The sequence below is a fragment of the Mustela nivalis genome (genome assembly GCF_964662115.1).
Source record: "Mustela nivalis genome assembly, chromosome: 12".
NCBI classification, from domain to species: domain Eukaryota; kingdom Metazoa; phylum Chordata; class Mammalia; order Carnivora; family Mustelidae; genus Mustela; species Mustela nivalis.
This window is the reverse complement of record NC_139031.1, coordinates 5434895-5462828: the sequence shown is the minus strand read 5'-3', so window position 1 is coordinate 5462828 and position 27934 is coordinate 5434895. Positions and strand designations below refer to the sequence as shown.

Here is a 27934-nt window from a genome sequence, read left to right as displayed (position 1 = left end):
CTTATTCTTTCTGGGTTTTAGCTTTGTGTTAAGCTCTAATGTTGTTAAAGTTACAGGGTTCTTGTGTTTTTCTCTTGTCTGTAGGCACGCCAGCTCTTTAAAGAGCTATATATCGATCCATCGAAAGTTCACAATCTGTTGCAGTTGGGGTTTACTGCCCAGGAAGCCCGGCTTGGCCTCAGGGCCTGTGACGGGAACGTGGACCACGCGGCCGCCCACATCAGCAGCCGCAGAGAGGTATCTCAGTGCGTTCTCGGCGACCCTGGGTCCCAGCCTTGGCATAGGTGTGAAACTTGAGGCGATAGTAAGCCTATTTGCAAAATGCTATAGCTCTTGGGTATGAAGGAAGAGAAAGAGATTGTTCTGTGGTAGTTCTAATCACAGGGAGCGCTTTATACTTCTCTATTCAGACTGGGAAGAAGCAGGAGAAACTTGTCCTTTTTAATTGCATTACTTTCCAGGCAGTGCAGTTTCCTTAGTTTTATTCGCTGTGGTGGTGGCCGTAGCTCCCATGTACATGATCCAGGCGGCCTGTCTATGCCTCTCCTCTCTCTCCCCTCACCATGGTAGGTTTCTGGAGGTCATGTTCGGGGGGGCTTGGTTTGCCTGTGGAGCCACGGTTACAGTGTGGGATGGCATCCTTAGCCAGAAACGTGAGTCAGGTCACAGGAACGATTAACAGTACGAAAGCAAAGGTACAAAACCACAATCCTACGAAACAAGTACAGATGAGTAGATTAAAAACACTTGAGATTGTGGAGTGGGAGGGCATGGTACCATATCTAATATTGCTAATTTTACAGTAGAAGAGCTGAGTTCCAGACAGAGCGAATGATGGGGTACGGCGAAGTGGGGCCACTGTTGTTCTCTGAGGAGTCGGGGCGGATTTTCTCCCAGGTCCCTTCTAGCTGTAAACGCCAGTCGTGGAGGTGGCTGCCGCCGCCGTGGCTGCATACCCAGTGTGCCACCCCTGGCCTCTGCCCCGTCTGGTTCTTTCGCCCAGTTTCTAGCGTAAAGGGAAACATCACAAAAATGTTCCTCCCTTGTCTCTACGTGATTACAAGGAGGACGAGCTAGGCATCTGCACTTGAAGGCACAGGGCTCTGAGGCTCCAACTTCATGTCAGATCTGGGTGAGATGAAGCCGGAGTCCTGTGGCTGCTGGCCGGCAGCACCTTTCTGCGTGTGTGAATGTTCTGCACGATTCTTCCAGACTATAAGTGGAAGAACTGAAATCGGAAGCAGAGGGTGGGGCAGGGGAAAGGCAGCTTACGCGGCAGTGGGTGCGACTCCCAAGTCAAAATGCAGGCGCTGTGGAGTCACCTTGCTGGCCTGTCGCTGTGGAGTGTGCACGGCAGTGGCAGGGTGGGGACGTGGGGCCGCGGCATTGGGACCCTGAGACCATGACTCGAGTCACTTAAGTGACTGAGCCACCAGGCACCCCCCAAATCTGTTTTTTTAAATGAGATTTGTTCTTAAATTCTGCACTCTCCTGATTGGGGTTGGGATGGGAGAGAAGCGGCTAGAACTCTCTGTAGCCCTTCTCAGGCTCTTGCAGCAACAGAAGGCACTTCTGAGCTCCGGGTCAAGAACTGTGGACTTCGATAACCTTTGTTTCCTGACACTGAGCATTCTGGAGGTTTTAAATGGTCTCACAGGGCCTCGGAAGTACGAGGAGTGGCGTGGGTAGATCTCCGTGTTTGGTATCACCCAGGACGCTGCCCCCCCCATCGCCCAACCCCCATCCGGACTCCACATGTTAACAAGATCCCTGGGAATTAACCAGGGGCCAAGAAGCCCTCCCAGCCATGCAGGAAGCTCTTCTGCACCCCCCTGGAAGAGGGCCCGGCAGCGATGAGCTCCCTGTTCTCAGCGGCCTGCTGTGGTGCTGGGTGGTGGCAACCGGGAGGCGCTCCCCTCCAGCCGGGATGGTGGTCTCCTGCTCGCACTGGCCTGCCCCGAGAGCAGTGCCGGGCCCCCTGCCCTCGCAACCCTCTTGTTGGTGATTCGGGGAGCCGTGCGGAGGGAAGTTCAGCCCCTTCTTTTGTTTTCCACTTTGCCTGGCAACCCCCAGAATCCTACTGAGTGTGGATCGAGCAGGCCTCTTACAAAGTCTCAGTTTCCAGTTCCGTGACTTTGCTGTTTTCCTAAAGGAATTGGCCCAAATAAGGAAAGAGGAAAAAGAGAAGAAAAGACGCCGGCTGGAGAGTATCAACTCTTTGAAAGGAATGGGCTACTCCACGCACGCGGCCAAGCAGGCCCTGTATCAGGCCGCCGGGAACCTGGATGAAGCCCTGAAGGTAGCCCCCCAGCCCTGGCCTGCCCTGAGCGCCCCTGCTTGCGGGTCGGGGGGTCCCTCCTCCGCTTACACTCCTCTCCAGTGTCCTTCCGTGGTGCGTGCAGTCCCGCTTCCCGGGCCTTTCTGCTCTGTCCCGGTTTGGATCTAAGGGTCAGGCTCCCGTTCTCGAACCCAGTGACAGAGCCAGAGTGGCGGAGGCCAGGGGGCAGAACTGTGTGTAAGGTTTCCGTTTGCAACACCGAGAGTTTAGCAGTGATGTGGAGAATAGTGAGGAAAGTTGTAGGATGGTTTTCTTTTAATTAATGTTCTGTTTGAATATCGCTTTATTTATTGGTTCATTCTGCACATGCTGGCCTCAGGGAGCACACACAGTACTGGGAGACAGAATGCAGAGCAGGACAGACCACCGTGGGGTCGGCACGTGGCGGCAGAGGGGACGCGGAGCTGTGGAGGAGGACACGCGCGGGCCGGGCAAACGGGGTGCCTCTCCGGGCAGTGTGGGGGGCGGTTGGCGCAAGGAAGCTGGGAGCTGGGGGGAGCCGCCGGGGCTGTGCCTGCTAGGGCTGGGGCCAGGCGGGCAGGGGTGCCCTTGTCTGCCCTGCTGAGGAGTTTGCTGTGGACCCTGCCTGCAGCGAGGAGCCTGCCCTGCCTTGGCCTTTTATTCTCAAGACCGCCGGTCCATTCCTCAGAACTTTCCACAAGTAAATATGTTTATGTTTATGTATTTGTGTGTATATAAGCACACACATTACATATAAATGTATAATTTATAATTAGATTTGAGTATCTAGTGTGGCCTCCTGTGTTGGAACAATATAAAGGCAGGAAGTTCTGACTGGGGGTGGGGCTGATGCGGCTGTGCCCTAGGCTTGACTACACGAGTCGCACTGTGACACATGCCACCAGTCTAGAAGTATTTAAAGGGACGTTCTCCAGAGGGCTTGTAAGGTTGAGAGTAGGTGTTGTGTGGTATGAAAATCCGCGGTCAAAAAGCTCTGCTGTCCTCGACATTTTAAGTCTAGCTCGTGACCCTCTCCAAAGAGAAACGACACGGGTCAGCCCTGCAGGGTCCGAGAAACCTTCATCGCCCTGCGCGACCTGTCGGCCCAGGGGCTGAGCTCTGACACAAGGGCTGTTTTCTTGGTGGCCTTCCCCCATCGCCCCCCACCGGCTCTGGTCCCTTCCTGCCTCCTCGAAGGGACGTTTTTCCTGGTCGTCTTGTTCCTCCCCAGACCTCAACTCAGCTGCTCTCTTCGCAGGAAGCCTTCTTCGAACGCCGGCAGCCCCCTGCCGCCTGGGCTCGGGGGTCCCTTTTCTCTGCTTCCTTTGCGCCCTTTGGCCCTTTGCCTGGTGCCCCACAGTGTCCTGCCCTCGACTTGCTGGTGTGTCTGTGGCCGTGTCCGCCCAGCACGGAGTCGGTGAGCAGGTGGGAGCGATGAGTAAATTCCTGTGTGTTTCTAGATTCTTCTCAGTAATCCTCAGATGTGGTGGTTAAATGATTCAGATCCTGAAACCAGCAGCCATCAAGAAAGTCCTTCCCAGGAAAACATCGAGCAGGTAAGCGAGGATGTACCTGCGGCCTCCACCGCAGCTTGCGGCGGGGTGGCCAGGGTGACAAGGCTGGCGGCAGGACGGGGCTCCAGGAGCGACTCAGGCCCTCCTACAGGCCAGCCAGGCTCGCAGCCGTGGTGATGGACGGGAGGAGAGCGGGCAGGCTCCCCTTCAAGAGCAGGAGATAGAGCCGCTGGAAGTTCTCTGTAGACTTGCCTCCTCTCGTGTGCCCCGGGACGTGACACGACTGCTGCTGCTTTCAGCGCGCGTCCCTGCCAGTGACCTCAAAGGATGTCACCGTGGCGCTCTGTCCCCACTTCCCTCCCTGACCAGCGCACCAAGTGTGTAGGGACCACCTCTCTGAAGGCCCCGGTCACCGGGTGGAGCATGTCCCACCGGCCCACAAGCCCGCTGCCTTTCTGCGAGGACCAGGCTCGGGCGTTTTGGGCACAGGCTTCCTCGACACCTCCCGGGCGGCGCGGGCACACACTGTGCTGCAGGGCGGTGGGGCAGGAGGCCGGTGCCGTGCGCACGCCGGGGGTTAGACGCATATTCCCTGGAAGGCTGTTCTCCGTGGCCAGGGGTTGGGCAGGAGCGCTGGACGGGGGTCGGCGCGGTGTAGCCCAGCCCGTGTTCTCCCCTAGCTGGTGTACATGGGCTTCGATGCGGTGGCGGCTGACGCTGCCCTGAGAGTGTTCAGGGGGAACGTGCAGCTGGCGGCCCAGACCCTGGCCCACAACGGGGGGAGTCTTCCTCCGGACCTGCAGCTCGCGGCCGAAGACGCTTCCTCCACGCCGTCCACGTCCCCTTCCGACTCCGCAGGTAGGTCTGGCTCTCAGAGCTGGGAGATTGGCAGGCCGCATGCTAAGCGGGGGGGGGGGGGGGGCCACAGGTGTGGCCAGGGCCCTGGGGACGGGGGTCAGCTCCGTTGTTCTGTGGCATGTCCTCCCTCTGTTCTCCCCCGTCAGCTGTGACCACACTACTGCGTTGCAGGTACCTCTAGTGCCTCAACAGATGAAGATATGGAGACAGAAGCCGTCAATGAAATATTGGAAGATATTCCGGAACACGAAGAAGATTACCTTGACTCAACTCTGGAAGACGAAGAAATAATTATTGCAGAGTACTTATCCTATGTAGAAAACATAAAGTCGGCAACAAGGAAAAACTGAATAATGAGCAGAAATACGTACTGAGTTTCTGCTTATAAAGTCTATCATTGTGAAAAGTCGAACGCAGGTCTTTTTTTCCTTCTTGTATCTGATTTTGCTGCAGGGATGCTTCCTCCCTGGGTGTAGGAGGGGCAGCGGGGAGCAGGGGCTGCTGTGAGGGTGAGGCGGGCCGGGGAGGGACAGGTGCGCGTTCCTAATGCTGAGCCTGGGGAAGTCGCTGCCTCTGGCCTGGTCCTCCTCCTCCCGGCAGCCTTCTGGCCTTCAGATGCTGCAGCCCTAACCGGGTTTTCTCTGCTTGGTCTTTGGCTTCTTTTGACCAAGGAATGGGAAGGGCAGTTACTTCTGGAGTGTAGGTGGCCCCTGGGGAGGGTCTCCGGGAGGAGCTAATGGGGGGGGAGCACCCATCCATCTCTTCACTTTGCCGGCGCTCCTGCCCCGCCGAGCTCACTGCTGGCTTCCCTGCCTCCTGCGCTGCAGCTCTGCCTGCCTGCTTTGGCCTCGCCGGCCCCTCCCTGACATGTCCTTTCAATCTTCAACCATTCCAAGCTCTCTGAGGGCCGAGGATGAGGGATCAGCTACAGTAGCTGTACCAGACAGTGGCAGATTGGATGTCCATGCTCTACACGCTTAGTTTAGTGACGTGTACTTGAAATTCAAGGTTGAAGTGAAGAATTTATATCTTTTCAAAATTCTTTACAAAAATAAAATCTTTCATTAAATGGGGAAATCTTAAATGCTAACCAAAGCAATTAATTTTTAATCAGCATTTCCAGACGCTGTACTGTCATATGAAGCTCACTGCTCACTGACACAGCTATCTGAGATTAAGATCTATTTTCTCCAGGTTTGTGGGGGGTTTTGGGTATACCTGTGTCACATTACTAATTTCTGAAGATGTAGTTAGCCTCTTAATGGCCCAAGTAAGCACTCCAACTGCGCCAAACGTCACTCTGGAGATGGGAGTGACATGAGAGCCGGGTCCAGCCCCAGGACACAGCTGGCAGCAGCAGTGTGCTGGATCAGGTGCCAGATATGTCCCTGATCCTCCTCCTGTCCTCCAGAGGTCGCGGGAAGCTCCTGCAATGGAGGGTAGGTGGCCCCGTTGCCAGGGCCAAGGGCCAGCTGAAATGCTGTGACTTTTCCACTATTCCTTTTCATAAAGCCTTAACAGGCAGCCCAGTTTCAATGGGTGAGAATCTTTTCTGTTGACGTTTACAATGAAGGATCCACGTGGAAATGAAAGGTGGAAAACATACTCAAAAATCATCAGCCTGACTTTGCAGTAAGTTGCTCACACTCCTCAAGTGTTCTAAGTAGGGAGCACGCCGGGGCCGTCTCGAGCCTTGTTGAGATCCAAGGTGTTTGCTGCACGGGGTTCTGCGAAGAAATCACAGCTGGCTCTCATGAAAGATGAATGTGGAAAGCAGAGCTGGAGCTGGTGGTGGGGAAGGAGCCCGCGCAGGAGGGGATGGGGTTTTGCGCCCTTGGTGTTGAAGTGGCTGATGATTGAGGTGATGAGGGGGTCTCTCCCGGACTGTGTCATCCTCGGATTTCAGGCCTGAATCGCAGCTTCTGGCTAAGCAGTTACTGTCCTGGCCTTGGGCCAGGCATGGCTTCGAGCTCCCAGATGCGTTCTTAGTGATCCTGGAAAGGCTAGAATGCAGAAGCTCCCCAGCAGGGCTCTGACCTCGCTTCGTGGGCACCCGAAGAAACACCGAGAGGCCAGCTCTCAGGTAAGGAGGGCTGCCCGTCCCACGTCGGGAGGCAGGTTCTGGTCCTGGCTTTGCCTCCAGCTGCTGTGTGAAAGTGGGCAGTGACAGAGTGCCATTCCCGGCTCCGGAGGGCAGGAGAAGCAGCAGAGGGCATTCGTGATGAAAATGTCCCCATGTAAACGGGACCGTGCTGAGGCTGGAGGAGTCCCAGAGGACATGGGCCTTGGAGGGGCTCTCCTTGGAGAGTCCGAGAAGAAAGGAGAACATTCCAGACCTGGGACCAATGAGGATGTAATAGTTGGTATAGGACAGGCCGAGTGTGCTGTATCCATGAGGTCAGGGCTGTTCTAGGCCCACCAGACGGTGGGGTGGGGCAGAGGATGAGGCAGGAAGGACCGCCAGTCCAACTGCAGAGCGCCCTGAAAGGCAGGCAGGGGTCTGGACTGCAGTGGCCGGACACGCAGGCCCTCACAGGACTCCGAGCAGGAGTGAGACGCTGGCGTCTCTTCACATCCCATGTCGATCCCTCTCATGAAATTCCGGGAGCTCTGGGCTTTGGTGACCCTCTGCTGCCTGTCCCTGCCCATATGTCCTCCCTCCCCACCCCACCTCAATCCGGCCCTATTTATCAAAGGCAAAGAATACCTGGTCATCTGGTCTTAACATCATCAACATCTAACAGAGCCTTGTGTGCTGGAGAAATAAATATTACCCAAATGCACTCTGCTATATAACTACCCAAAAGACAAATAAACAAAAAACCCAACCCCAACCCCCAGGGGCGCCTGGGTGGCTCAATAGGTTAAAGCCTCTGCCTTCCGCTCAGGTCATGATCTCAGGGTCCTGGGATCCAGTACCCCATCAGGCTCTCTGCTCAGCGGGGAGCCTGCTTCCTCCCCTCTCTCTGCCTGCCTCTCTGCCTACTTGTGATCTCTGTCAAATAAAATCTTTAAAAAACAAAAACAAAATCTCACCAGGTTTCCATTTCCTACTCTGTCCAGGGGAGGCAGGCGGGAGAACAGATTATCTAGCAGCTCCTGTGTCCCGATCCGCCCCGGGGCTCTTTCCCGGGTGTGTCCGAGCCCCTGTGTCTGTCTCTAGTACGCTTGGAGGGGACGGGGTATCAGAGGTGGCGGAGGGTGACAGGAGAGGCAGGAAAGCTCAGCGCCTGCGCGCGTCCGGGAGCGGCTGGTTACTCCAGCCGCCCCTCTGCGGGCTCAGCGCAAATCCGGGCACCAGTACTCGAGGTGGTCCCGGTGTCGGCGCTCCCTGGGCTGCCCTCGGCTCCCGGGCAGCCCCGCCGGTGGCCATGGCCCTGCAGCCGCAGCTGTGGGCGCCGCAGACCCGCGCGAGGCCCAGCCCCAGGACGCTGCCGCGCCTGCTTCTCCCCCGCCAGCCTCCCTTCCTGGCGAGGCCCCCGCGTTCCCGGGGTGTGGCCTAGCGCGCAGTCACGAAGGTAGGCGTCCCTTCCTACCGCCCCAGGTGCCCATCCCGTACCTATTCGGGCCTGATGGGGAGGGCCCGACCCGTCAGGCCTGGACCTGCACCCCCCCCACCCCCAGAGCGCGACGCGGACGCACTAGCTCTCGGTGAGCGCAGTGCACGGTCCGCTCCTCCGCACCAGAGGCTCCCGGCCTCGGCCAGATGCCGAGCCCTCGACCGCAGACACCGCCCCGCGGCTTCTCCTCCCGCCCCAGCCGAGGGCTGGCAGCGCGCCCCCTTCAGGTGACGAGGGGGCAGCTGGGGGCGGCTCCCCTCGGGGCCTCTCCGGAGCCCCGGCCCCACCTCCCCCGGAAGCCCCTCCAGCTTCTCCGCTGAGGGATGGCCCACCCCTTCCCCGCGTCCCGCCTCGGGCGCCCGCGCTGCGCACGCGACCGGCAGGCGACTGCCGGGGCCTTTGAACTCCAGACCCAGACGGGGCGGCGGGAAGCCCTCCTCGGTTCCGGCCGACTTGGGGGCTTCAGAGCAGGGGTGACGGCTCCCCGATGTCACTGTCACAGGACGAAGCGCCTCTCCCATGGCCGCTCCCCATACGAGTGACACCAAGGGTCATCGGGCCGCAGCCCCTCAGTGCCCCCTCGAGGAGAGGCAGGCCCGGGCGGGTGTGCGAAGCCCCGGTTCCGGGAACCCCTCCTCCCTCCGACGGGCCGCTGAGTTTGCAGAACAAAAGACATATTCCAGAGCGCGTGGAAGGACGTGTATTTCGGTTCTTCACCAGCGTCCTCAGGACAATCTGCCAAACTTAATGACAGCTGCCGCTGGGCTCTTTGAAGAAGTCCCGTTTCCCCCCAGGATGGGTTTAGCTTCTGGGGACCTCAGGCCCTGGGGGCTGTGGGGCCGCAGACCCTGGGTCGGGAGGGTCCCGCTGGGCCAGGTGCAGACCCGAGAGCGGGGCCGCTCTGCTGGGGGTGAGGCCCGGTCTGGGGGCGGCGGGGACGGAGGCGTGGTCCCCGAGGGCGAGCACGGTCGCCGTCCACGGGACGGGACGGGGCTTCAGAATCCACGGACACCGAGGCGGGGCAGAGTCGGGGCGCTCAGGCGGGCTGCAGGGGCGCGGCGGCGCAGCCCACCTTGTTGCTGAAGAGGCGGGAGCGGCTGCGCGCGGGGGCGGCGGGGCGCGGCGGCGGCGCGCACGGGAGGCCGCGCACATCCCAGAGGCGCAGCGCGCCGTCGTGCGACGCCGTGTACAGCACCTGTTCGTGCACCTGCGGGCGCGGGGCGGCGCGTGGGGCGGCGCTGCGGGGGCGCCCGGGCCGCCCTCCCCTCCGCAGGGCCCGCAGCTTCGCTCGCGGGCGCGAACGGCACCTACCTAAGCCGAGGGCCGGCGGCCTCTCCGCCGGGGGCCTCGGGGTGCGGCGGGCGGCCTTCCCTCCCCGCCGAGGCAGAGCCCGGGGGCGGCGCGAGCGCCTACCTGGATGCAGTTGATGACGAAGGCGTGGCCGCGGAACACCCTCTGCAGCGCTCCGGACTGGGCGTCGAAGGCGCGCGCGCGGGCGTCCCCGCTGCCCGTGAACACTGTGAACACAGGGCGCCGCTGGGCCTGGGCAGGGGTGCGGCGGGTCGGGCCTGGGCCCCTCCGCTCGCCTCACCGCGAGGTCATAAGGTTCAAACGGGAACTAGCGGGAGCCCCTTGCAAGGAAGGAGGCGGCACCTTCATTCTGCTGCTACCGGCCTGGGAACTCAGGGGATCACCCACCTCCCCGTGCTCTGCAGGACCGCGGCTGCCCTCTCCCGCCCGGGCTCCTGTCCCTCCTGAGTACCACCTCCGCCCAGGTGCCCTCGCTCAGACTGTTTGGTGGAAGCCTTTGGTGAGGCCTACTTCCCTGCTCTAAAGCCACTACCTTGGGGTGGGGTCGGGGTGGGGGGGAAGTCATCTACCCTCCCCCCAACATCTGAGTTGCCTACTGGAACAAGGACCAACTAGAAATTTGTTCCTTCCTCTCCTCAGTAATGAACTTGGCCCTCCAAACAGAGCCTAGACCCTCTGGCGTTCGCTAGAGCGCCCCTGCCCAACCTCTCCCCAGCAAGGGCCAGGATTTGGCCTTCCTTGCGCCTTTTCCTACGTTAGAGCTTAGTTCAAGAGTTCTCAGACTCCGTGAGCACCTGAGTCACCTGGATGGCAGTTAAGGCAGATTGCTGAGCCCACCTGAGTTTCTGTCTTAGGAGGTCTGGGGCGGGGCCTGCGAGCCTCCTTGCCTAACCAGTTCCAGCTGCCGCTGATTCTGCGGGTCAGGGACCACACTGAGTGCTGACCACAAGAACTCCGGTGTCTACTTCTGGTCCCAGCCTGCGCTCTCCCAGAAATGACCCTGACGCTAGGATTGGAGTTCAAGTACTTCATCTGGCCTAGCATTCCACCAAGTGGGGAGAGAAACAGGAAGGACGTCCATACAGGCGAATTAGTGAGCAGCTGACTGCAGGGGGACCCCTCGGAGAAAGTGCAGACCACGTCTCAGAGCCGGAGCCCTGGGAGAGGGGGGCAGGTCATTGGTTGAGGGCCTCTCTTTGGGGTGTCAGCTCCTCCAACCTGCTCCTCACAGGAAAACACTCTAGGGCAGAGAACCTGAGGGGCGGCAGAGAGAAGCGCCCCTGGTGTGGTCCCCACAGCAACTGCCGCACCCACCCAGCAGCCTGAGCAAGCTATGGGGGATCCCTAGCCTCAGGGATGTCTTCTTTACCCGGATTACTGCTTCACCTGCCTATTCCCAGCCTTGCTGCTGAAGCTACTGGTGAATATGTCTCTAGAGGGGGAGTTTCCTTCCTGGGTCTCTTCTGTTCCTTTCCTGCTTCCCCTACCCCAACCCAGTGTGGCTTCTGGGTGTCCAGTGGAGGGGAAGAGGGTCAGGAATTAAGTCCTATCACCCCCACAGCCTGTTGGCAATGGCCAGGACCAGTTTCCTTTATAGTGGGCAGCAGGTGGGGTCCATCCCAGCTGCTGCCAAGGGGTGGCGCTCTGGGCCACTTTAATCTTTTTAAACCAGAGGTCCTGACTTGGGAGCAGAGCCAGAATCACACTTAACATTAACAGGCTTGGACCCAGGAAGAAGGAAAAAATAATTTTCCCGTGTCAGACACCTAAATCCGAGGGTATCTCAAGCTCTATTTTCAGAGATCCACATTCTATCTTCATTTAACACCCGTGCTGTGAAGTCAACTTGAATTTTGTGCTGCATCTCCCCCACACCCATCTGCTCCTTCAGTGTGAGTGTGTGTGTGTGTGTGTGTGTGAGAGAGAGAGAGAGAGAGAGAGAGAGAGAGAGAGAACAGAGCAGGGACGGGGGGCAATAGCAAAACGTAATGCTGGGCATTGTTTTGGGAAAGAGATGTTCAGGAACCTGGAAGCCCCACTCTCATGTAGGTATGGTGAGGTGTGTGGGGGTGGGGGGAGTGCTTCCTGGAGCAGTGTCTGTCTTCTGGGTGTGTCTGGGGTGTGCACATGAGCCAGGCCTCAGGGAACAGCCAGCAAAGCTCAGGTGTGTCAGTTTGAGAACTGTGGGACAAAGAGCTTGTTGCCTATCCAATATGCTATTCTGCCCTTCTTTCTTTCCAAAATAACCTGATTAAAGTTGGCAGCAATATCCCCAGATAAGAGATTTTATTATTCAGTCTCTCTTTCAGGCAGCAAAGAGATGTATGCCAAGTCTTTGGGTAGAGCTTCCAAGAAAGATCTTTAAAGAGACCCACTCAACTAAGAGACACATCGTTTTACCTTTCCTTCTTCTTCCTGTCTGCCTAAAACGTGATATGATGGCTGGAGCTTCAGCAGCTACATTAAACTATGAGGCCCCCTAAAAGATAGAAGACGTATACTAAGAGCTATAAAGCAAAGTGATCAAAGGAAACTGGGTGCCCTGGTAACTTTGTGGAACCATCCATTCCTGCCTGCACCGCCAGCCTCAGAAATTCTGAGAAAAATAAACCACTGTTTCATTCAAGGCACTGTTATCTGGGCTTTCTGCTATCTGTAGCCAAAAGTAATGCCAGGTGAAGCCAAACCCACGTGGCTCTTCAGTCTGGCGGGAGTTAGGTGGCCTCAGGGTCTCATTTGAATAAGGAGAATGTGTCCCTGAGATGCGCTTATCCCTGGGGCTCCTAAGCATTTGGGCTGTAATTTGTTAATAACCCTGGGGCGGGGTCGGTTAAGCGTCTGTCCTTGACTCAGGTCAGGATCCCAGGGTCCTCTCTGCTCAGGGGCGCCTGCTTCTCCCTCTTCCCCTGCTGCTTCCCCTGCTTGTGCTCTCTCGATGCTGACCATCCCAAAGGGCCGCTGAGGCTCAGGAGGGAAGAAGTAAGAAGTAGGGCGCAGAAGCCCCGAGGGCCCCGAGGGCGGGAGGATCTGGTGGGGGCGAGGCGTGAAGGGCGGAGGCAGCGCAGGCGGGTGGGAGCAGCGTGGGGCCGGGCGGGAGTCACTTACAGGTGCCCGCGTGGTATCTGAGGGCGCTCACGCTGTGCCGGTGCGCCGCAAACGTGCGCACGCACTCCCCGGTGTCTGCCAGCCAGCACTTGACCGTCCTGTCGGCGCTGCCCGAGTACACGTGCCGGTTCACGAGCTGGGGGAGGAGGAGGCAGGGCGGCGCTGGGCCCAGGCTGCTGCCGCAGCAGGTGACTCGGATCCCCCAGACCACTCCGTGTGGTGGGGGAGGGGCGCGTGCCCGTCACTGGGAACCGTGGACGAGCGGGGAAGACCCTGCCGGGGGAACCCACCCAACGGCCCACCCGAGAATCCTGCCGCTTTGCCCTCGGCCACGGCCCCGACGGCTCCCCCGCACCGAGAGAGAAGCATCGTGTCAGAGCCTTCCCGTGGCCGGCGGGGGAAGGCCTGGGGGCGCTCGGCGCGCTAGGAGCAAGCGCCACAGAATGTTCCTGCGTGTCGTTACTGTCGGCAGCGTCTCTTGTCCGCAGCTGCTGGGGAAGAACCGTCCGTGCCTGAAAGTTTCCTGGGAATCCGCCTGTAGCTATGGCCGGGCTGCACCAGCGGTTCCCTCCATCATCCCTGCGGAGGACAGGGCTCCCGGGGCTGCCCTGGTGGGGAGGGAGGAGCCCTGGAGACCGGCTCCCCCACGTCCTGCCTGCCCCAGCTGACCAGAGTGGCTTTCGCACCCCTGCTGGGTGTCACAGGAGAGAAGGCAAGGGTCTGGGAGAGAAGGGATGCGGTGTCGGAGGCCCTTTGCAGGAGCTCCCCTGGCCGAGGCAGACCAGTCCGAGCCCAAGGGAAGGGCAAAGACTACTAAAATAATTCTGCAGGTTCATCTAGACCAAATCCCGGCAGCCAAGAGAGTCCCCACCCAGCCCCTCTGGTTAGCAGCGAAGCAGAGGAGAACTGGAAGCCGGGCACGGAGGGCGGCTGGGAGCCCTGGAGAGCCATTTGTGCCGGTGCTGGGGCCCAGCGACCCCTGAAGCCTTAGGAAAGAGGAGGCCCTTCAGCTGGGGCACCAGGCAGCAGGCCTGGAGCCAGCACAGACTGGCCCCCGGCATCCTTACCATAGCCCCCGCCTTCCTACCTGGAGCACACACCCGCCCAACGACAGCCACACTCTGGGCCCCTTTGCACTCCAGGGCCCGCGGCTGCCCCAGTTTTCCCCTATGAGTTCCTGGAGGACAGGGCTCTGACCAGTCCAGATTATATTTCCACCCCAGCCACAGCCCAGGTCAGACTTGGCTTTAGGCCATTCACTCCTGGCCCCGTGTGTCCCGACCGTCCCCAACAACCATCACTTTAGAGGCAGCCTCAAAGCCTCCAGGGACCACGCTTCCCCAACTTCCCACTGAGACTCACAGACCTGAAATTAAGGGAGCTGGTGAGTGTGGCCTGTGGGCTGGAGGTCCCCGTGGGCCCCTGGGCCTCTCTGTGCCACTGAGTCCCCGTAAGGGGGGCCCTAAGCTTCCGTGGCGGCTGTGGCAACGGGACGATGCCTCCTGCTCACCACACAATGCGTCCCAAGAACGCGGGGCCTGTCGCACTGTGTTTACAAGTGACCAAGAAGCTCCATTTCAAAGTACAAATCACGAGTCCAGAGGCCCAGGATAAGCTCCAAGCATGTTGTCCTTGGCTGCCTCAGACCTCACTGTTCTCTTTGGCTGCTTTCCTGTGAGGACGTCCACGGGGAACAGCCGGGCAGCTTGGGGAGGCCAGAGGAGGTCCGAGGCACATGAGAAAGCACACAGACCCTGACGGGGGCATGTCACAGAGGACAGGACCTGCAAGACTTCCTCAGCCTAGACAGCTCTGGGGGGCCGGGGCTCAGGGGCCATCTCCCTGCTGTGCAATCCATCCAAGCAGGCCTGGGCCTCTGCTGTGGAGGCCCCTGGGGCGCGGGCCTCTCCCTGCTCAGCTCCCGGCCGCGGATGCTCTCGGGGCAGGGGATGAAGCTGCCGGGCCAGGCTGCCGAGCACAGGTGGGCTCCAGACATCCCGCCTCAGGGGAGAGACTGCGGGAGGGGGTTCCCCCAGCCCAGCAGGGTGCAGGCCCCATCACACCTTTCTATGCTGCCCCTCAGCAGCTGTGAGGCCGTGGACAAGTTGCTCACCCCCTCTGAGCCTCTCACGTGTACAATGAGCACCTATAAGCACAGGCAGCATCGGCTGGATGGCCAACCACAGCGCAAGCTACCAGGCACCCGAGGGGCTCACGTCTGGGTCACACCCACTGCTAGTCCGTGGAGCCCTCACAACCACCAGGGGTGGGCCCGATTTCACGCTCAGAATCCCTGATCCAAAACCCTGGAGCCAGATGTATTTCAGGAGTTTGGGGATTTGAGCAACACCCTCGTGTTTCTACAGCAAAGGAATGCCTAGTCCCAGGAAATGGGATCAAGTGAGCTCCAGCGAGCTTCCTATCTGTGCGGGCCAGGCTTCGCCGCCAAGGACGTTTTTGTGCCAAGCCTTTAAAAAAAACCCAATTTCATGTTGTAGAACTTTTGGATGGAGGAATGAGGGACCAGCGTTTCTGGGTAGACATAACCTTCCCTTAACATGTAAAAAAAACCAGAATTCCTATGTTGACAATAGCTGTGACCCTCGTATCCGTGAGGGCGGGTGTGTTTGGAGACAGGGTCTTTAAGGACGTAGTTAAGTTAAAATGAGGTCACAGAGGTGGGACCTAATCCATAGGACTGGAGTCCTTATGGGAAGAGGACACCTGGATGCGGAGGGTGGGCAGGGACGGCGCCCTGAGAAGACGCCCAGCTACACGCCGACCCCCGGGTCTCAGGCTTGCAGCCCCAGAGCGGTGAGACCATCTGTCTCGGTCATGTCCACTGTCCCTGACTGCAGTACTCTGTTCCTCGGCCCAAGCTAACTAGGACTCGGGGGAGGGTGGTGGCTCAGAAGGCCACCCGGGCGCCTCCCTCATAAGACAGGCGAGGGCCAGGCGGATCTCACCTCCAGACAGATGACAGAGCCCTGGTGCTCCCTGAACACCCTCAGCTGCTCCCCGCTCAGGATGTCCCAGGCGCGGATTGTGGCGTCGGTGCTGCCGGTGAAGGCGGTGTGACTGGGCGTGTCCAGCACAAGGCAGAGCACGGCTCCCGTGTGGCCCCGCAGCGTCTGGTGGCAGCAGCCGCTGGCCACCTGCCACACCTTGGCCGTGCCATCCGTGCTGCCCGTCACCAGGAGCCCCCCAACCTCCTCGGCGCAGGGAGCCCCGGGCAGGTCCCAGGGCGCGGAGTAGGCTAGGGTCAGCACGCAGTTGCGGTGGCCTCGGAACTCCTGAGCCACCTGTCCCTTGTCCACGCTCCAGGCTCGAGCTGTGCGGTCGTAGGAGCTGCTGAAGAGCTGGTTGTTGGCGACCAGGATCCTGGTGGGAAGAGGGAGAGGGCAGAGGTCAGAGCATGCAGGGCTAAGGGGCAGCGGTCAGAGCATGCAGGGCTAAGGGGCAGAGATCAGAGCATGCGGGGCTAAGGGGCAGGGGTCAGAGGATGCAGGGCTAAGGGGCAGGGGTCAAACTTCGTAGGGCTAGGGCAGGGGTCAGACCACACAGGGGTGCCTAACAGGCCGTCAGGAGGGCCCTTTGTCTGGTGTCCTCTGTGTTCAGTGAGCCGGGAGAACCTCGTGTGGGTGGAGCGGAGCTCTGTTCGCACCCATGGAGAGAGGAGAGGCTCCCGGGGCAGCAAATACTCAGGACTTTCAGTCTCACTTCGGTGAACACTAAGAACTTCTTCCCAGGAAATACACGTTTGTCTTCACTATAGAACTTTGCTTAACATCAAAGACTCTGTTCACACACCCGTGTTAAGAAGCCCTGAGCCCCCCGCCCGCCGCACCCCCTGGAGCCCACAAAGGGGCGGGACAGCTGCACCGGGCATGTGTCACAAGTGTGGGGACAGAGCAGTTGATTCCCTGGGCACAGGCTACTCAGTAACGCAATCCAGCGGCTAAGCAAGACTTAGTGTCTACCCAGCATGGTCCATTTGGGACCCTGACCCCTCAGACATGGGGCGCGTGGACGTGTGTGTATGGGGCGTGTGTGCCCAGGAGAGTCGCAACCCCGCGGAGCATAATTTCTGGCCTCAATTACCCAGGTTTGCTTTTGAGGAGCAGCTGAGAGTTTCCGGTTACAAGCTGGACGCACGCCTGTCCCCTGAGATGTGGCCTCTCCCCGCGGCCCTGTCTCATGGCACGAGACTCCCACATACCCACACCTTCCCCCAGTCCCACGCTTTGTCAAGGAAGGGTGTCGGGAAGCGACCAGCAGGAGGTGGGACGTCCTGCACCACCTCGCGGGCTCACCCCTGGTGGCGGGTGGGACCCTGCGGGCTCCAGCTAAGGAGGCCGGGGAAATCTCGGCTGTGGGAAGGTGACTTGTCCCCTCACAAGCGTCCCGAGCCAGCACAACACTTGCGTCTCTGCGGAGGGTCGGTACCTCGCTCCTGCCCTGTGGGTGCACAGCTCTGACTGCAGGTGGGCAGGCGCCCAGACCCCTGGTCATACCGGACACTCCCTCGGGAGTCTAAGACGGCCACCGCAAGTTACATAAATGGTGTCAAATTGATCTGATTAGCAAAGGAATTTTCATGGCTCAGCTCAGACCCAAATTCAATAAGGAAAGGAAAAATTCAAACGTTTTTGAGAAGGAGGGGGTGGGAAATTTCAATGACAACATGGAAAGGGGAGGTTTAAAGATACCCTGCACTCCGTCTCCACAACAACCCCCTCTGGTTGACCGTCAGGTACTAATTAGGCCACTTCCTCTGGAATCTGTTCCCATCAGTAGGAGCTGTGGCCTCCGTCGCTTTTCCCTGGGCCTCGCAGTGGGCAGTGCGCTGCCCGGGTCCCCAAGGGGGGCGTCCAGGCACAATCAATGTGTTGGTGGGGCCTCCCTTCCCCAACCTCTGCCTGCAGACCCCCCACATGCAGCCCATGTCATGCCTGAAACACAAGCGTCCGGGGACCCCCACCCTCTGTGCTCCTGATGACCTCAGACGCGTCTGCACGTGGGGAACCTAAGTTCCTCCAGCGGCAGGGGCCACACGGCCTCCCTCTCTGTCCCCGGAGCACCTCCCCCCGCCACACTGACCTGTTCACGATGGACGTGTGTCCTCGGAAGACCTGCAGACACTGCCCGGTGCGCACGTCCCACTGTCTGATGGTGCGGTCAGCGCTGCATGTGAAGGCAGCCTCGTCCTCCAACTGGCAGAAGGTCACGTAGCTCTCGTGCCCTGTGAACGGGGTGGGGGGGGGACACGTGAGCGCAGGGCACGGCAGCTTTTGTCTCCCTTCTGCGAAGAAAGCAGGGCTGGGGCATGTTTGAGACGAGCTCAGGATCACCAGCCCTTTGGAGGGGTGACTTGGTCTGGGAAGCTCAGGAGCTGCGGGCTGCCGGGAGAAATTCAGGGGGCCCCTCTCTCTGCCCCCCCAGATCCTTTTGTTCTCTCTTTTCCTACTCTCTCTCCTTCCTCTTCCTCCTTCGCCCTTCTTCAGCAGTCTGTCTCCAGACTCCCGCTGTTTGTATTCACTCAGTGGTTGAACAAAGCCACTGTCACTGTCGCCGAGGCAAGAAGTATAGAGGCCCAGGGCCTTGGCCTTCGGGGCCAGAGGCCCGGCCTAGGTCTTGGTGCTGCCACTGAGTCACCTCTGCACACCCCCATCTCCTGGTCCCCGCCTCGTGGGGCCGGCGCGCAGATTGGGTGAATGCCGGACGGTGGCTGTTTGCGGCCCAGTGATGCAGGGTCCAAGCGGGGCCTGTGAGGGGAGGGGAGGGGAGGGGAGAAAAGCCGGGGGAGAAGACCGCCCACGCCAAAGCAGGAGAGGGCCCCGCAGGCCGGAATTCAGGTGTTTGGCTGAAACGGTGGAGAAGGCTCAGGCAGAGGGAGGGTGGAGGTCTAGGGACAGACTGAGGGCCACACGGAGCCGCGGCTCGGCCAAAGGCACCTGCTCGCCCACCTTGTCGGGGCGATGATGGGTGGTTTGACTTCCGGCCTGGCTTATAAAGCAGCCCCGGAAGGACTCAGCTCCCAGTCAGAGCAGGGCCTGTCCTCGTGCACCCGGCTCTGTCTCAGGGCCGGCCGGCTGGCCCGCTCAGCGGAGCCTGTGACTTTGATCTTGGGGTTGTGAGCTGGAGCCCCATGTTGGCTATAGAGTCTACTTAAAAAACAACAACAAAATCCCTTAAAGTCCTGCATGATAAAATCTCAATCTGTTTAGAATATAAAATCAGCATTTATGGGTCAGACAGGCCCATATATGCAAAGATTCTCTCTATGCCTGCACTAGTTCTATACCTGCACGAACGCCTATGTATGTTAAAAAAACATGTTTCCACCTCAGATAGCTTTTTTTTTTTTTTAAAGATTTTATTTATTTATTTGACAGACAGAGATCACAGTTAGGCAGAGAGGCAGGCAGAGAGAGAGGAGGAAGCAGGCTCCCTGCTGAGCAGAGCCCAATGCGAGGCTTGATCCCAGAACCCTGGGATCATGACCTGAGCCGAAGGCAGAGGCTTTAACCCACTGAGCCACCCGGCGCCCCAACTCTTTTTTTTTTTTAATTTTATTCATTTGACAGAGAGAGATAGAGAGAGCACAAGCAGAGAGGCAGGCAGAGAGACGGGGGAAGTAAGCTTCCACTGAGCAGGGAGTCTACTGCAGGACTCAATCCTGGGACCTTAGGATAATGACCTGAGCTGAAGGCAGACGGTTAACTGACTGAGCCATCCAGACACCCCGATAACAACCTTTTATTCCCCCTGATAACGAGTCCTGATAGCAAACTGAAGCTGAGTATATTTGAAAAGAATCCAGAAACCAGGGGTGCCTAGGAGGCTCAGTCGGTTAAGCAACTGCCTTCGGCTCTGGTCATGGTGCTGGAGTCCCAGGATCCCAGGGAGTCCTGCATCGGGCTCCCAGCTCCACAGCAGGTCTGCTTCTCCCTCTGACCTTCTCTCCTCTCATGCTCTCTCTCTCAAATAAATAAAATCTTTAAAAAAAAAAAAAAAAAAAGGATCCAGCAACCAGAAAATCAATAGAATCAAAGGAATGTTATACGTAAGATCCATTTCACAGATGAAGAAATTGATTAATTCAAATATCTACATGTGTGGGATATATTAATTACGTTAAAGATTGCGACTGAATTTTAAAATTCTGTCTAGATGTCTGGTATCAGACAAGGATTTTTTTTTTTTTTGAAAGCTTTTATTTATTTATTTAACAGAGGGAAAGAGTGCATAAGCAGAGTAGGCAGCAGAGGGAGAGGGGGAAGCAGGGTCCCCAACCAAGCAGGGAGCCCGATGTGGGGCTCGATCCAAGGACCCCAGGATCACGAAGAGCTGAAAGCAGACGCTTAAGTGGCTGAGCCACTCAGGCACCCCCAGACAGGGATTTAGAATTTTCTGGGCAGTTTCCGGCTGATGGGCACTTTTTGGCCCTGGGGTTTTAGCTCAGTTACTCTTGGAAGAACCCAACTCCCTGTGTTCTAAGAAAGAGAATTTTTTTTAAAAAGGAAGGAAGGAAGACATGTTTTCCAGTCTTCTTGGAGAGCATGTACCAGGCCTCTAAGAAAACAAAGTTTGTGCGAAGTAAGTAAACACTGGGAGATGATGCAGATCAGGTTTCCTTAAAATACACGTCAGTTGAAAAGTCGAGGGCAAAATGTTTGGCAAAACACAGCCCAGCTTTTTGCCAATTCCCAAATGTTTATGAAATATTTTAAGATTGTCAACAAACTACCCTGAAACCAGAGCTGCCATAGGGGTGCCCAGCGGCGTCTGAGGAGGCCCCTGGCTTCCAGGGTTGGAAGGTGGCCCAGCACCCCGAGGGCAGTGGGGTGCAGCAGAGCCGGCCCTGCCCACAGACCGCCCCCCACCCTGCAGTCATCCTCCGGGGGCGGGGCTGCACCGTCAGGGGTCAGCCAAGCCAGGAGAGGCATCCGCAAGGGCATGGGCCGCCTCCTGGCTGATTCTGTCCCGTCTTGACAGTCCGACAGCGGGAAGGCGACCTGCCGTGTGCGTATATAAGGCCAAGAAAAGTGCTGGAAAGCCGAGTGGCCAGTAAGCCGTGGCACTCGTCCTCAGCGAAGCCACAGCCACTAGCCCAGGGATGTGGACCAACTGCATGACCCATGCAAGTAGGGGGACGATGTATACGATACAAATATAAATACCTGTAGGGGCACCGGGGGGGCGCAGTGGGTTAAGGGGGTGTCTCGGTTTCAGCTCACGTTGTGATTTCAGGGTCGAGGGATCGAGCCTCACGTCAGGCTCGGTGCTGAGCATGGAGTCTGCTTGGGATTCTCTCTCCCCCGCCCCTCCCCCACCCCTCTCTAAAATAAATAAAACTTTAAATATATATACATACTGAGAGACATGTATATAAATACCTATAAACAAAGACGTGAAGAGTCAATAATGAAAAGAATTTTTTAAATGTAAAAAGAAAAAAAAACCCATCTCTGAAGCTGGGCCAGGCTGACCCTCTGCCCCTCGGGGGCCAGCTCGGAGCTCGTTGAGATTCTGTGCAGCGGTCAAGGGCCTCCCAGGGACAGGCCCCTTCCTCTGCATGCCGGGCAGTGACTCCGCGTCTGAAAACCCACGCTGAATGAGCCCCAGCTCAGAGCCCAGCCGGCAGAGGCTGCAGAGCGTGTCCCTGACCGCAGTCCGCAGACCGTGCGACAGGGTCCACTGCACACAGCCGACAGGGTCCCCTGGGGAGGGACGGATAAGGGAGGCTGGGGACAAGGGGGGGCCTATCCCATCTCCAGGGACCACAGCACCACCACCATGAGCTGTCGGAATTGGGTAGAATAAGCAAAAAAGCCCAACTAAAAATAAACATTTTTGAAGGGAGAAAGAATGCAGATAAGATGCAGTTACTATGTTCAAAAGGACATGCTGAGGCTCAAGGTTTTCTGCCAAGTCGGCCCTCCCCGCCTCCCCGGCCGCACACCCTGGGACTCGCTAGAAGCTGGGGGTCGAAGTGCCCCTCCACGTGCCGGAGGAGCCACTGGGCCACGGGCCTCCTGGGGTCTGCGGCCGCAGAGGGGGGCTGCCGTGGGCACTGGCCACGCTGGAACACTCGTTCCACTACCTTGGCATGAAGAGCGGGGCCTCCTCTCCCGCTGCTGCCCCTCTCCTCTCCTCCGGCCGGCTCCCTGCGGCGCCCCCACTCCCTGGGGGCTCCCTGACACCCCCCCACCCCGCCTGCAGGGTTCAGACAGCTGGGAGCCCCGCAGGAGACCTGGGTCAGGATCTGCTGGCCCACAGCCATTAAAACCGCAAACCTCGGTCACACTTCCCTGGAGGGAGGCCTCTCCACAGCCATTTCCGGGCTGCCGGGAAGGCTCCAGGCCCGGCTCCTCCAGGTCTGGGAGCCCCGAGAGCCCTGTGGGTACCAGCCACGGATCCGGGGGATCCCCTACACCGTGCCCACCTTTGGAAAGGGTCTTTTTTTTTTTTTTTTAATCAAACTGGCCTTTAGCTACTGTGTTGAGGTGCCATTTTTGTTTCCTGCCTGATGCAAGTGCATCTGGGTGTGTGACGTCAGCAAGCCACAGCAGCGAAGGCTACCTGTCCCTGGCGTGGAAGGTGTGGCTGAAATTGTGTCTGACAAAGCCATGGGAGACTCAGCCAGGACAGGCTGGTGCTCCTGTGGCTGGTGCCACCGCAGGGCCTGTCTTTCCAGTCCCGCTCCTCTCAGCCCACACCCTCCACCAGGCAGCTCTCCGGCCTCCTTCTGGGACCTCCTCAGTGGGCACCCACGGGGAGCTCACTACCTGCGGATGCTGGCCGCTGGAGAGCTGAAGAATGAATTACTGACCTGTGCTTCCGTCAGCCACATCCATGCTTACAACAAACTGCATTTTGGAGTGCCTAGGGGGCTCAGGCGGTTAAGCGATTGCCTTTGGCTCAGGTCATGATTCCAGGATCCTGGGATCGAGTCCCATGTCAGGCTCCCTGTTAATCAGGAAATCCGCTTGCCCCTTTCTTTCCCTGTCTCTCCCCTGGCGTATGTGCATTTTCTCTCTCTCTCAAATAAATAAATAAAATCTTTGAAAAAAAAAAAAAAAACAAAAAACGTAGGAGATGACTCAGCAAGCCCACTTCTGTGTCTCTACAAAAGAAACGGAAAACAGGGCCTGGAAGAGGTATTTGCACACCCAAGCTCATGGTGGCACTTCTCAGCACATCATGTGGAAGAAACCCAAGTATCTGCGGACAGATGAATGCGCAAAAAGAGGCAGATAGCAGACCAGTAAGCGGCCTTCCCAAGGAAGGAAATCCTGACAGCCACGACAGCTGGGATGAACCTGGACGACATCCTGCTAAGTGACGTGAGCCTGTACGAGGTTCCCAGAGCGGTCAGATTCAGAGGCAGAACGCAGGATGGTGGGCGCCAAGGCCTGGGGTGGGAGAAAGGGGGTTATTGTTCGAAGTGGACACCGTCTCAGTTTTCCGGGATGGACAAGTTCTAGAGATGGGTCCTGGTAATGGCAGAAGGTCAATCAATGTTTACTGTCTTCAAACGGTACACTTAAAAAACTGGTTAAGATGGCCAATTGGATGCTACATGTTTTCTATTAGAGTTAATATCGTCCTGGAGCAAGAGGGAGGAGCTCAGAGCCTCCAGAGCCTCTCTGCCTGCGGAAACACGGGAGGACTCGTTAGCCCTTCCCAGCCTTGAATGGTGGAATCGGGCCTCAGGAGCAAAGGATGAAGAGTTTGGGGCTGGCCGGGCGCCGCGTCAAGGAGATGCTCTGACTCAGGCTGGGCTTGTGGATGTGAGCCTGGAGGACAAGGTCACTCACAGGAGCCAGGAGCTCTTTACTGACCGGTTTTCCCACCCCCTCATAACCTCGTAAGACTGGATGACTATTTTATCATCCCAATTCACAGATAAAGAAACTAAGGCATGAGAAGTTAAGTAATGAGATTTGAGCCCAAGCCGCCCAGCTCCAGAGCCCGGGCTCACGACTAGTAACGGCCTGTCCTGCCTCCCTGCCCCCTCCCCGTGGCGGGTAGGGGTCAGGGGTCATCGGGGCGGACAGGCACCAGCAGACTGAAAAAAGAAAGCCCCCGAGGGAGGGAAGCTGCGGGGCCCTGGTGACTCAGCCTGCTCCCCAGGACCAAGGGTGACAACTTGGCCACCGAGACCCCACCCACAAAGGGCTGTCCTATTCTTCCTTTACTGCACATCAACTTTCAAAATGCTGCAAGATTCACAGAAAAGCCTTGGGTCCCCCTAACTGCCTCTGGCCCTCTGGGGGAGCTGAGCAGAGCAAGAAGCTCCAGGGCAGAAGGAGAATGCCCGGCAGGAGCTGCGCACACCGGCCACGCTGCCCCAGAAATCCAGGCTTGGCCCCCTGCCAACAGGCTCTTCTCCAGAACCTTCTTAGGGGCCCAGAGCTGCAGCAGGCGCTGGCACTCACCCCAATATGGCAGTTTCCACAACAGGAGTAGAAAGAGCCTGGAGTGGGGGGTCAGGAGAGCCCCACAGATCTGTAGGTTGTCCTGATGCAAGCCGGAGCCACACAGAGGGGGCAAAGCTGTCCATGCAATCCCTCAGTGTGACCTCAGCCAAGTCCCATAACAGCTCCCATCTCAGGGCGTGCAGACAACAGAACCTACCTCACAGGCCAGGTTATCTAGAAAACACTTCGAACACTCCGTGTGCCAGTAAAGAGATCTGTGCCTGCCTAGTCCCGTCTATAGACCCGTGTCGGCTCTACCCACATCACAGTTTTGAGCATTAATTATAATGGATAAAGAAGTAAGTGTATTGAGGGATATTAATAAAATACAGGATATTAAACAAATGCTAAGACACTGGTTATTATTTCACTAATACGAACAAATCTTATTGGGGGCAGAGCTGGCAAGACCTTGCTTTCCTTGGGGGCCACGCAAGGAGTATCTCGTGCCCCAAAAGACTCTTTTTCAAGTTGAGTGTAATAGTGCGATTTCCGGATAAGGAAAGGTAACTCCTGTCAACCCTTACAGCCGCAGAAGCAATTCTGACAGACACGAGCGGCAGGGATTCATCTGATAGTTTTCCTTGGAGCCGGATGGCTCTCAAGCAGGCCACCAGAGGGGCAGGCACCACCTCACCAGGACATGGGGGTTGGTGTCCTGAGGGGACAAGCCACTGTGAGGGCCACCAAAATGGGTGGGAGGGGGAGTTGCCAGGCATGAGCTGGGAGGTGACGGCGGAGCAGGGCTGGACAGGAGGGTGGGCTCTGGAGAGACCCTGGGTACAGAGCCCCATGCCCACCTGGAACCACCCTGGAAGAGCGGGGAGCTTGACTGGGGGGGTCACCCACCTTCGAACTAGGCTCCCACACTGGACACCAGGCCCGGGAGCTCCCTGGGGTCAGGGTGCATCAGATCCAGCCAAAAGCTTGTTAGAAACGCGAATTCTGGAGTCGTACACCAGGGCCCTCACTGGAACTGGGACCTGGGAATTTATGTTTCTGAAAGCCCGCCAGATGAGTCTTATGTTTGGAAAAGCACTACAACTGGATTATAAGTTTTGGGCAGATCTTAGATCTCCCAGCCTCACTTGAGTGCCTGTCAATCTGTGTGACTTTGGGGGTGACTTTGGAGGTGGCCAGAGGAATATGTGTTAGTTTGTAACTGACTCTCCTTTATCACCCCCGGCTGCAAGTAACGGCCAATCCAAATTCATCTCTGGGCTGTGAGATATCCACCATAACTGCTTTTATTTAAAAGCAGTAGGGTCGGGGTGCCTGGTGGCTCCAGTGTCTGCCTTGGCCCAGGTCATAATCCCACACTCCCTGCTCAGTGGGGAGCCTGCTTCTCTTCTCCTCCCCTTGCTTGTGCTCTCTTTCTGTCAAATAAGTAAATAAAATATTTTAAAAAAATAAAAAACAAAACCAATCGAGTCCGTATCAGCCAATAGTGAAGCTGACTTGTACTCCCTGTGCCTACAGGACTTGGAAGGCCTGGGGAGGCCACCCAGGATTTGCTGATTGTGGTGGAAAAAAACCAGGCGGTGATAAATAACCATGTGCAGAACCTTGTGCTCCAAGGGGCTGTACCCGCTGCTCAGGGGACACCAGGGGTTGAGCTGGAGCAGGGACTCACAGCCCTGGCCTGCAGACATGTGACAGGGGCCCAGGGTATGAAAGCCCTCCACCTCCAGTGACGATACACAAATATAAACCCGTATGTAGGCACTTGTGAAACTTTCATAAAACGGTATGTATTTCGGATGGCCTGGGTGGTTCAGCCTGCCTTTAGCTCAGGTCATGATCCCAGAGTCCTGGGACGGAGCCCCACATCCGGCTCCCTGCTTGGCTGGGAAGCCTGCTTCTCCCTCTCCCGCTCCCCCTGCTTGTGTTCCCTCTCTGGCTGTCTATCAAATAAATAAATAAAATCTAAAACAAACAAACAAACAAACAAACAAAGCCCAAACAGTATGTACTCCTACTGTGTGTGCCTCCTGCCATGCATTGTTTCCAGATATGCTAAATCGGTTTAACAACCCCTTTTTGAGAAACTTTGATCCACACCCCCCCAGCCCCTTCATTTTCCAGCAGAAGAAACAGGCAGGCACGAGAGAGCAGAGCAGAAAGGCTCTGCTTTTTAATGGGGAAGGGGGCGTTCAGATTTCAACTCAACCCCCCACAGGCTGTGTGACAACTTACTTCCTGCCTCAGTTTCCCTGTCTGCACGACTGGGCTAACAGCAGTGTGAAGACTGGGCACGGCCGGCCGTGCTCGGTGCCGCCCGCACCTCGCAAGCGCCGGTGGTGACAATGGCTCCTGGAGGAAATGTCCGGCCAAAGGCCACTCGGGCAGCGAGAGACGGGGGAAGGCGCTGCCTAGTGCGGGGAGTGCGCGGAGGTGCGGTTCCGGGGGAGTCTTAAGGCCGCTGTGACTGCAGTGATTTCCTGCACTGGGCGGACAGGTGAGGGGAGACCCCTGCAGCCGGGGCACTCCGGCCCCGCGGGCTCCGCACCCCACCCCGCGCGCGCTCGGCCGCTCGCACGCTGGGCCCCCACGAGCGCTCCCCCACGAGGGCCCCGCCGTGGGCGGGGTTGGGCTCTACGGCAGGGGTCGGCGGGCCGCAGGGCTGAGGTGTGCGGCGGCTGAGCGGACCGCGGGGACGGCGGGAGGGGGTACCTTGCAGGAGCGCGCAGCACTGGCCGTCCGCGGTGCTCCAGAGCCGGGCCGTGCCGTCCTCGCTGCCCGTCAGCAGGCGCTGCCCGTCCGGGCTCAGGCTGAGCCAGTTGATGCCCCCGCGGTGGTCGGCGCAGACCCTCAGGGCCGACCCTCCGCCCCCCATGCGGCCGGCCGGGCGGGAGACGAGGAGGCTGCGCCCCGCTACGGAGGGGCGCCCCGGCATCCGCGCGGCGGCTCTCGGCGGCGGCGTCCCGCGGCCATGACCCTGCGGGGCACGGGGTGCGGCGGAGGTGAGGCGGGGGCCCTCGCTCCCGCGCCGCCCGCACCGCCTCCGGACCCGCGGACCGAGCGGGGGGTCGGGGGAGGCGCTGCGGGGGGCGGCCCGCGGGGACCTCCCGCTCCCGCAGTGGAGGAGACCCGGCCCGTCGCCGCCGGCTTCCTCCCTTCCCCACGCCCCACCTGAGCGGGCCCGTGCTCGGAGCCGGGACCCCCGGGCAGAGGCGTCTCCCCGCGCGCTGGAAGGCTCGGGCCTCGTCGCGGGGTCCGGCGGCGGGGGGACCCCGGCAAGCAGAGCGCCCTGCGGCCGGGCGCCGCGCGCTGGGGGCGGCGAGTGTGGAACAATACAGCCAGCCTGGCTCCTCCTCAGAGACCACCCCCCAACCTGTCCCCTCCCACTTCTCCGGCCGGCGCCCCAGCCCCCACCCCGCTGCCCCACCCCGGCACCCGGCGCTCCGGACCCTCCTCGGCGCGCGGGCACAGCGCCCTCCCCGGGGACGCCGGGAACCCGCGCACGTGCGGCTGTCCCCGCTGCCCCGTGCGGCGACCGAAGGCCGGGACGAGGCGGGGGAGGTGGACGCAGGGTCCGGTGGGGCGAGACGCGCGCGCCCCGGAGCTGACTCGGGCTGGCGGCTGCGCGCCTCGACCCGGCGAGTCTGTGCCGCTCCAGGCTCCCAGCCCTAAGGACGCTGCCGGAGAGGTTCTCGGGGGACTTTGGGGCGGCCCCCTTGTTGCAGAGCGCTCCTAGTCCGCTCTCGCTGGGAAATTACACATACGCCCCGATTCGCAAGTGGGGTGGCGGCGGGCGAGCGAGGGAAGAGCGGCGCGATGGGGCTTCCCGGAGAGGTCAGG

The 27934-nt window shown here is 58.7% G+C and overlaps 2 protein-coding genes across 9 annotated transcripts in view; one reads left to right on the top strand and one right to left on the bottom strand.

Moving 5' to 3' along the window:
- The window catches only part of NUB1 (negative regulator of ubiquitin like proteins 1), a 28338-nt gene extending 22583 nt beyond the window's left edge, over positions 1–5755 (top strand). For both annotated transcript variants that reach the window (XM_082693464.1, XM_082693465.1), the window contains exons 11-15: positions 85–237; positions 2153–2299; positions 3760–3855; positions 4494–4671; positions 4843–5755. In XM_082693464.1, the coding sequence (XP_082549590.1) occupies positions 85–237; positions 2153–2299; positions 3760–3855; positions 4494–4671; positions 4843–5021 (753 nt within the window). In that variant the 3' untranslated portion in view covers positions 5022–5755. The remainder of the gene's footprint in view (positions 1–84; positions 238–2152; positions 2300–3759; positions 3856–4493; positions 4672–4842) is intronic.
- The window catches only part of WDR86 (WD repeat domain 86), a 28004-nt gene continuing 220 nt past the window's right edge, over positions 151–27934 (bottom strand). Inside the window, exons 1-7 of one of the 7 annotated variants that reach the window (XM_082693480.1) lie at positions 27266–27456; positions 26807–27071; positions 17748–17889; positions 15614–16028; positions 12648–12783; positions 9645–9748; positions 151–711 (exon numbers count right to left, since the gene is read on the bottom strand). In XM_082693480.1, the coding sequence (XP_082549606.1) occupies positions 676–711; positions 9645–9748; positions 12648–12783; positions 15614–16028; positions 17748–17889; positions 26807–27029 (1056 nt within the window). In that variant the 5' untranslated portion in view covers positions 27030–27071; positions 27266–27456 and the 3' untranslated portion in view covers positions 151–675. The other 6 variants (XM_082693475.1, XM_082693479.1, XM_082693477.1 and 3 more) reach the window with 6 other exon arrangements.